The following is a 10313-nucleotide window of genomic DNA, read 5'->3' on the forward strand; positions in this document are numbered from 1 at the left end:
CATGTATCATTTTGCACCTCTCTCTCTCTCTATATATATATATATATATATATATATATATATATAGGCACCTACAAAATCGGCATGGTGCTAAATGAAAAATGCTAATAGATTTCTAGTATTTTTTCGAAATCCTAAGCCCATAGATGTCTTCAGCATAATTGATTTACTAGGAATCTGCACTTGATCATGTATTTTTATGAAAACCATGGTATTTGGAGCTTCAAAATTTTATGAAAATTGTAGGCTGTTGATTTTTGAAACCTTATAAAAACTTATCTATACATCAAAATCAAATGCTCCAAGAAGTGATTCCTATAAAAACAAGCATATATATATATCACATTTATATAGTCAAATTCAAAAAAATACAGAAAATCTAATAGCATGTTTCATTTACAACCGTGCCCATTTTGCAAGTTTTCATATATATATATATATATATATATATATATATATATATATATATATATATATATATATATTATATTATATAAAACCGTCCAACAAAAGGAAGGTCCAACATCTACAACCAACAACTATGGGGCGTTTCCCCTTCTCCCTTGCCTGAGAATCTCATCAATAGGATCACGTATATTTGTTATTCATAATCAGTTGTATATTTTGGACTAAATATATGTGTATCACAATAAATATTTAACAAAAGATTCATTTTTTCTAACATATCTTAGAATTTTACTACTATATTTCTTGATTTTATTTTTGCTATAAATTTCTCAAATTTTTTGAAAATCTATTGAGAATTTCATGGTAATTGAATTATTATTTTAGACTTATCACCTGACCCAAAAGAATTTGATGATGACTGCATGTCTACCAGAATAGTTGCAGAAAAGGTAGGGCTACCAAGACAAAACTGGCAACAAAAAATAGCAGCAGCGGAAGTGAGTAGGAAAAACATGAGAGTTGAATCAACACTATTAATCTTCTTGAGAAAAGCTCGGTACACATACAACATAATAAATGGGTGATGGTTAACCTGGAGCCAGTATAACAGCTACTGCTCTTTACAAGGGAGAGAGACAAAAAGTCCCAACCATGCACATTCATGCCCCTGTAGGTTCAATCACTCATTTGCTTCCATTCATTCATTCTATGTACACAAGGAACAAGAGAAACTAGCCTGCCCAACACCGGAAATTGGGCTTGTTTACCAGCAGAGACTCTTGTTAGCATACTCATGAGAAGAGGGTGAGAGCCCAGGCCAAACCTTGATGACCATTTTCCCACCACCAAGCATAGCCTCCATGAAATACTCAATTGTTTGAATGAATTGGCGATGGTGTAAGAGAAAAATTCACACCATCTGTGCTGCTATATCATCATTGTTGTTGTGCAATCTTTTCTGGACAGCTTTGACTGCAGCCACCCTAGCAGCATTCGCTGCTCTGTTGGCCGCTCCAACTGCCTTGTTCACCCTTTCATCTACTCTTGGCACCTCATATGCCTTTTCTGCTGCTCGCCGTGCTTCCTGATGATCAGAAGTCACTTAAATTCAACTTCAGCAGTAAAAAGACAATTATTAATTGTTCAGTTGTTTCACTCTTTTTTTTCTTTTGCAATTGCATATGAATCTTCTTTTCCAATTATAATAAGCATTGCTTCTTTACCTGGACTGCATTCAGCACTTTTGAATGATTAACAGCAATGGGGGACCCAGGATGAGTGTTCTGTGTACTTGGTGTTTCAAGGCTACCATTCTGCCAATGCCCTGATTGCGTTTCTCCATTCCTGAATGTGTACATCCCAAGACCCTGTTTTCTACCCTCATGCCAGGCTCCCTCGTATCGGTGACCATTTGCAAAACGATATACTCCAAAACCATGCATTTTATCAGCAAAATACTCTCCAGCATATGTGTCCCCATTTCTGCATAAGTGAGATAAGTTGGTGTTCAACTACTTACATTCGCAATAAATGCAAGCAGGTAAGTGCAAGCACAAGTCTACAAGAACACAATCCTTATTCTGTCATCTGTTACAACTAAAATCAAAGAGAACAGAACAAGAAATTGCAACAGGACAAAACTGGGTAACTTCTAGTGTTCTACATCATTGCCATGTTAACTAATGAACAACAATCTAGCAAGTATGACCAGAGGGAATCAAATCACATTAGTAATGAATTTTCCATACTGCTGGACAATTATGTGCATGAGTTTCTCTGTTGGAATTTCAGAGTTTCTTTCAGTAAATTCATTTTAATATAGAAATGTAAGGTTTTATGGTTTTACCTAGTCCTCTGCCTGGTAGGATAACACATGCTGCATTACAAACCAACCTTGAAAGCCCTCTTAGAATTTCCAAAAGTCTCAGCCAAGTCTGGAAAGAGATTTTGCCACATACAAGCTATTAATTACCAACAAACTACCATCACAGTCCAAGCCATTAATTATCAAATCCAAGACATTAATTATCAATCCTAAACTCTACATGCCTCAAAAGCACATTGTTAAAGTATAAATAAATAATTTACACTCAAAACCTTCAGAAAGAGATCCTCTTCAAGATCCTTCTAAAATCTAGCATTATATCATAGTGCACAAACATAATCTCCCCCATAGTAGCCTCAGCATGTGTATTCTATACCAGCTCCACCCCACAGCTAAAATCCTTAATCAGAATCGCATTAAGATACTCATCTTCTTAGAAGTGCATTATCAGGCTTTTTAGGTCATAACAAATGCAAATAACTTTTAGCCAACACCCAAACAACTCCACTTACAATCACCAGTTTTTCTTTGCTACATGAATTTGGTAATGCCATAGGTGTTTTAAACTGCATGATCCAGCACTAATTCAATAAAAAAGAACATCCTACAAAACCATCATTTACATAAATATTTTTATGACCTGCAGACATCTCTCTTAATTGTAGTCATGGGATGCATGCATTTCATGCTTGCAGCGAGACTTTTGCACAATAGGCAATTGTTGCCTCTTGATGTTGATTGCATCATAGGAATTTAAAGCAATAAGCAGACAGGAGAATAAAAGCTCAAGCTTTCACTCGTGCAAGCAATGACCAATATGGTTACCACTTCCACCAGCTATCAATATGACCAAATTACACCACGACAAAAGCACTTCCATCACCAACTTTTCAACCTTTTTACCGTGTTTGAGTTGAACAATTTCCAAAGCCTTCCAAAATGATCAGTGTACAGTCAACAAACTACCCCATACTCATGGAAATTTACCTACATCTACAAATCAGAATACAAGCTCACAATCTTTTGCATATTTTGATGGGACTGCATTTCTTTTTTCTTTTGTTTCACTGAGGCTGCACACTTTGGAACACTTCCAGGTCCTGAGCAACCACGGAGTGGCTTAAATACTATGTAAAGTTCAAACTATGTATACCAAATATTCACTCCAAAATCGGACATAAATGTTCAACGGTTTACAGTGGCCAAAGTACAAACCCCACACCAATTGCTCCTTGTGTTTGGGAGCTTTTTTTTTCTCAAGGACTTTGGCATGGTTCAAAAAACAAATTCCATGATATGTCAGTTTTAGATGCACATAACCTATAATAAGGTATATGACTTATTACTTGAGAGTAACATTTTCATTACTGAACATTATAATCATGTGTAAATTCCCATCAAATCATTACTGTCTAAATTAAGTCACCAGCCACAACGTTCTTTTGAAGAATTCCCTTTTCTTCACTTAAAATATGCACATGGAGTGGTCAAACGAAACCCTATTAACCAGAAAGGGCAAAGGTGCATGAAAAAATTGTCTGGCAAAGGCTACAGATAATAGGGAAAACATAGAGTATGTATAAAAATCTCGGTCTTAGTAAGGGTGCAGATAGTTGGGCAAGGCAAGTGAACATTGAGAAATACTTGCCCTGCTAAAAGGGAGCCATATGAGGAATTAGTGGCCACTTCATCAGGAACTATTGAGGACGAGAGGTCTAAAGAGTTTGGAAGGAAGAAATGGTTGATAAAGTAAGAAGGAAGCCAAGTACTCGTAAAGATCTAGAGTTAAATCACAGAGGTGAGTGACAAAATATAAATTGGTCCCACCAATTTGGATGACAGCTAGTTAAACAATTAAAGGTAAGGATGATAGGTTACAGCAACAGCAAACCACAGCAACAAATCTACATCCAGATCCATTGCAGGTAAGCTCACTTGCAAGATAATATATGTTCATCGACAACATGTGATATTTGTTGAATGGCAACCTAAGCTCCAAGTCTCCACCTTCCATCTTCTTCACTAGCTTAGCACCATAATGCATGTGGCTCATCTAGTATCTTCATATGGAAATTCTTTTGATCAATGTAGGTCTGAATAGAAAGGTTTTAGACACAAATCACTCCCCTACTACAAACATATTCTATAGGTGCTTCCTTCTTAAAGATCATATGAAGCTCAAACATGCTATTGCTATCCTAGTTAGACTTTCATTAATAAGGGTGTAGATGGTAGAGTGTTTCTTCCATAAGGGCATGGATGCAGTAGTAAACACCTTCTGAACCACAGGTTTGTCATGATGCTAAATAAAGTTGTGGGATTTCCAGGATAAATAACTCTTTTCTTCCTTTATTTTATTCTTTCTCCTGTGAAATGCATCAACTAAGTTGGTGTAGCCTATGTAGTCAAAAAAGTGCTAGGTGCTTCTACGCATACCAAACCCCTAAAGCTTAGTCAACTAAGGCCCACAATTTTTTGGCTAAAGAAATAAAGAAATAACAAAAAAATAGAAATACAAAATGTAGAAGGAAGAGGGGAAGGAAACAGAAGAATCTGATGACCGGTCAATCCTCAAAGCCTAGTCATTGCAACTCTCTTACGGCTGGAGTCTGAATGTTCATATTAAACATGTATATGGTGAATTACAGAACTGTCCTTAATGGGTTACAAATACAACTCGCCTCATAAGGGACTGATTTGAATATGATTGGATCTGGATATCTGGTCCATGATCTGATACATGGATCCTTAACAGTAACACCAGGAAAAGGTGTATAGGATGTCACATTGAGGAGAACTTATGGTTGCTGAATTGAACCAGTGAGTGAGTTTAATGCAGGGCCTCTCAAGTTTAACAACTTCAAAGGAGGAGGATGGCACATTTTGGAGAAGCTCCCAATCTAGTATAGAATCATCTTATGAATCGTTTTAAGACCCTCTGAATACACTATTCCCTAGAAAGACCATTTGATGGCAAGTTCCTAATCCAAGAGAACCATTTTTGCATGGTTGGCGTCAATAGATGAACAGCCTACACAGCTAAACCTCAAACAAAGGATTTATCATGGAAAGTTAACATGAAATGCTCTATAGAGAGGAACAATTTACAAGTCATTTCTTCTGGTGTAATTCCTTTCTCAAATGGTGGAATTTCAAGCTTGACCAGAGAATATAAAGACTTTTGAGAGATATCACACTCTTTGTTCAGTTATACTTGCATCCTGGGACAAAAATAAGAATTGGAAAGCCATTTGGAGATGATGGGATTACTTGCTTGGTGGATTATCTGGTTGGAGAGGAACATAAAGTTTTGAAGGAATACCATGTGCCCCACAAGCATGCCCACCAAAAAAAACCAAGTTGGAAGTCCATCCCATGGCTCGCCTGTGTGGTCCATGAGCCTAGATCGGGCTGAGTGGGCTGGGGAGTCCCCAAGCTTGCTTTAAATGCCCTTTCCTTATTTTCCACTTTTTTTTAAGAAAAAAAGAAAAAAGGGAATAAATTAAATAAATGAGAAAGATAATTTTTTTTTTTTTGCAAACGAGAAGCTTCTTAAACCTTTGTGAAAACTAGAAGATTGCAGCTGCCCCATCTCATTTCATGCTACCACTTGATACAATCTTTTCAAAGGGGGAAAGAAAGGTTTCATTTTCAGTGCCCTTATCTTTTTCAAAACTGGCATGGAAATAATTATGACAAAGAAGATGAAGCTAATACGAAAAGATAACAAATGGAACAGAGTGTCCTGTGAATATCCTCACAGCTCGAAAGGGAATGTCTGGACAACAACGAATTACCATCTGCGCACTTTATATGTCGAAGAAGCTTGCAACCATCTGAATCCTCAGCAATGACAACAGAGAGTTGAAAGGCTTGGTGACCATATAGGTGCTGGTCTATCTGAAGCAATGTTTAATTAAAAAATTGCTGAGTCAACTTGGTGACTCGGTTGACTTGACTCAACTCGGCCATTTTCCTGATCAAAATTTTGAATCACCAGGTTTTCCACAAGACTCGGCCAAGTCAGCGTAGTTTTCATATGACAGCTATGACTCGGTTGGGTCAACTTTCATACATATACTTATGTAACAGTATATCATATATTTATATATGTAATTGCTTATATATCTATTTGATTCAATACATTTAAGAGTTAACATGACCTGGCCGAGTCAAGAGTCAGGCACTACCAAGGGGAGTCCTAAGTCACTGGGTTTTAGAACATTGATATGAAGTCATGGATTTGAGTACACTTGTGTGATTTGGATGCTCGAATAGCCAACTCTAACTGCTTTGTCATTGTGGTTGAGATAAGGATCACTTTGATCCTCACATTCACAAAACTCATTGTGGCAGGTGACAGTAGCAGCTGACTGTCATAGGTGACAGATAATGGGTAGAGGGTGTTGAAGTGAGGCATTTTAGGCAGGGGTTATTCACCAAAAGCCTAACCACTTTATTTTCTTAATTTAAAAAAAAAAAGGATACATGACTCAGGCCACCAGATTTGAGTTGCAGAAGACTTGTATTTTTTCCACCAAAAGACGGACAAGGACTAGCTATGACTTTAAGTAACAAATGAACTAAACAGAACTTGGTTTGGATTGGGTGATCAAAGCTTGGCTAGGAACATATTACTAGGTCCATTTTAGAGTATTTTACATTTTAGGCAGCTGCTTCCCACCTATGAAAATAAATTCCATGGGAAACTTCCTTGAAAACCTAAAGAAAAGGAAGACCAAACATTGAGAGAACGATAATTTGATTGAGCCTTGGAAAAATCCGGCATACTTAATCCAAGACTTCATAACATATTCTACTAAATTACATGATTCGCCTGCTACTTTAATTGATGATGAACATAAAAACTCTCAAGCCACTTCACAACCACTCAGACGCCCATACGTAGAGCACATGCTCCCTGATAAGTACAAGTCATACAACAATTCAGTCAAACATATCATGAGTAGGTATTAAACCTATAACAGCCACTTGCCAATGCTTGTTTACCAGTTCAATGCATATCCATATTTTCTCCAACTCTATTTATGTGATTAAGTGATATATATTATATTAATGGATTCTAACCAAGGTTGTCAAACTAGGAAGCGGAAGCGGGAAACGATACGGGAAGTGGAAGCGAGGCATTTTAAAATTTATAGAAAGCGAGAAGCGATGTATCAATTTGAAAGCGAAATAGAAATAAAAAATAAAGCAATATGGTAACTAAATAGGAATCAAACAAGAAGCAAATAAAAACTAAAATAAAATTGATTATTCTTATATTTCATGATTTTTCAGTAAAAGAGTTAAATTTTTGTTAAAATCTAACAATGATGCTTACCAATTTAGAGAAAGTACATGGGAAGTGAGTGAAAGAGAGAAGAAATACATGAAAAACATGAAAAGAAATGTGAGAATAGCATATAGGAAGCATACACCATGCATGTGGGAAGCATAGAAGAAGCGTGGGGAAATTGAGATTCCTATGAAGTTTCGCAAGCGAAGAGGATCGCTCTTCCGAAGCGAGTTTCCGGGAAGTGTCCTTCCCACCTACCTAAGAAGCTTCTGGTAACTCTGATTCTAACACAAACTGCAAAAAAAATTATATGATTAAGACAACCTAGGCACCAGCCATAAGATTATATCATCTTCCAGTTAATAAAAAGGGTGATTGAGAGTTGGAATTAGGATTTGTTTTCCAACTCAAAGCCTCTTATTGAAAAACTGGAGAAGAGAACTTCAGGTTGCTGATCATCTCCTTTTCAACATCTTGTATAGTTTGCGATACTTTCATGTTTGTAAAGGATATCTTATTTATCTTCGATCTTTCTTGACAACAAAAAATAATAGCATTATTGGACATTTTCCTTTCATATCTCCTAACCTCACTAGAAAGGGCATGTAAACGAGATCTGGACAACACACATGAACAAGCATGTTCACTAAAAGTCGTATTCCTATCTTCTTCACTAAAAAATGATTGTTCAATAGCAGATCAATCAAAAGATCCAAGATGAGCAAGTGTAGGACTTCAAGGAGTCAATCTAGGCTCTCAACATAATCAGCATATTTATATCACATCCATCCACATTACTATACAAGAAGAAATTAGAGCATCATTCCATGCTTGACCCTCTTTTTGAAGAAAGATTCATATACCGGAAGATCAGAGAGATGGTGCATATCTAGACAAGTTCCTATATCCATGGAAGCTTACAAGCATCCCAATTTCATAGAGCCACATTCAACTCTGCATCATATGATAATCAACAACGATATTGGTCCTTATTCAATCAATTTATGCTGTATCCTATTGAATTCATTAATTCACATAAACAATTCAATATGCAAATTTCAAACTGGACAAGATTTAAGCATTTCAAGAAGACCTCTTGCAGAAGATCAAGAAAAATAACAGAAACGAACGAAAATATCAGAAAGAACAATCCAAAATTAAATTAATCAATTCTGCATCAAAGAATTGCGAATAAACACTGGTAAAATGGGAGAGTTTCAACCAGAAAAAAGAGAAATTCTCGTTCTACCTGAAATGGTAATGGCCGAGGCCATGTTTGACGCCCCACTTGAACTCCCCCACATATCGGCTGCCATCCTCACATGTGTGAACGCCGCACCCATGGCTCTGCCCGTTGGACCATTCCCCTGCATATACGTCTCCCGTATAGAACCGATAAACTCCATATCCGTGCCTCAATCCTTGCCTGTACTGCCCTCTATATCGGCTTCCCCTTGCCCACGTCTCCACCCCATACCCATCATACTTCCCGTCGACCCAGTCTCCCTCGTAGCGACCACTCATACAGTAGTAGTAGACGCCGCTCCCTGAGCACTTCCCCTTGTGGAATTCCCCTTCGTAGACGTCCCCATTGCTGTAAACGATCACCCCTTCCTTTGCGTTGATCGTCGCCGTCTTCTCCGATTTGGGTTTGGAGCCGATGGTCCACTGGACGTGGTGGGAGTGAGAGGAGGATTTGGGTTTGAGGCGTTCGTAAGAGGGGAGGAGGGAGGAGACGGGTTTGATGAGGCGGATGAGGGAGAGGCGGGGGAAGGAGAAGCGGAAGGAGAGGAGAAGGGCGGCCGCGAAGGTGAGGGCGAACAAGAAATCGAACCCGAGGCCGAGGTCGGATGGGGAGGTCTTGAAGAACCACCAGAAGGCGGGGACGCCGATGATGAGGGAAGGGGGCAGGAGCAACCGGGGCTTGAGATGGTGGTGGTAGTAGTAGTGGTGGGAGGATAAGCGGCGGAGGAAGCGCAAGAAGGACGCAGACGGGGCCGTGAACGGAGGCGAACGGAGGGGGGAGGAGGTGGTGGTTGTGGTGGTCGGGGTATTTGTGGTGGCGGTGGAAGCGGTTGAGGAGGTGGCGATGGTGGGGAGGGAGGAGAGGGTGGGGGATCGAGAGAGGGAGGAAGGCGTGGAGGTCATGGCCCTCTTGTGGGGGGTTGAGATTAGGGCATCACTGGGTTGTTGGTGATGGTCTGATTGGTGGTGGTGGTGGAGAGGCGGTGCTCGGCTGAAACCGGAGGAGACACCTCTGCTTTCCGTTCCGATCTGCAATTCCGACTTCTTCTGATGCATTCCAGGTCCCAAATCTCACATTGTTCCGTCTCTCTCTCTCTCTCTCGCTGGTATATCACACTAGCTCCTGTATCTGTGGCTGAATTTCTTTTCTGCTTTCTATTTTTTGACAGAAAATTCTCTCTCTCTCTCTCTCATGAGCGTTTGTTTCTCCACTTTCTTGCCCACACCCTGAGGCCCTGAGCCCCGCCCTTGCTTTTTTCAATGCTTTTTTCTTGGGGTCGTTTCACTTTTGTTTATACTGACTGCCCAAAGTAAGGAAAGGAAAAGGATGCAAAAGGCCCAAAGCAGAGACCCATTCAAAAGGAGCCCCCCCACCCCCCAACCCTCTTCTTTCTCTCACCACCCTCTTCCCTCCACCTGGTCCCACATTCACCTGCCACGTCAGCCTCAACGCCTTTCCCCATAGGCCCATAGGGCACTTTCCTTGAATTTTCATTTCCCCCGTGTCCCCAAAATTACCCTTGCCTTTTACTGTAA

General features: G+C 39.3%; 1 protein-coding gene across 1 annotated transcript; it reads right to left on the minus strand.

Annotated features, from left to right (window-relative positions):
* Positions 1 to 927: 927 nt before the first annotated feature.
* On the minus strand, positions 928 to 10015 carry LOC149845311 (uncharacterized). Its single transcript, XM_089997564.1, has 3 exons — positions 8782 to 10015; positions 1632 to 1890; positions 928 to 1492 (listed from the first exon to the last, which is right to left on the minus strand). The coding sequence occupies exons 1-3, from the start codon at positions 9831 to 9833 to the stop codon at positions 1319 to 1321; spliced, it is 1485 nt and encodes a 494-aa protein (XP_089853690.1). The 5' UTR covers positions 9834 to 10015; the 3' UTR covers positions 928 to 1318.
* Between the last annotated feature and the right edge of the window lie 298 nt (positions 10016 to 10313).

The sequence above is a fragment of the Nuphar pumila genome, chromosome 2 (assembly GCF_984573655.1).
Source record: "Nuphar pumila chromosome 2, dmNupPumi1.hap1.1, whole genome shotgun sequence".
Classification (NCBI taxonomy): Eukaryota; Viridiplantae; Streptophyta; class Magnoliopsida; order Nymphaeales; family Nymphaeaceae; genus Nuphar; species Nuphar pumila.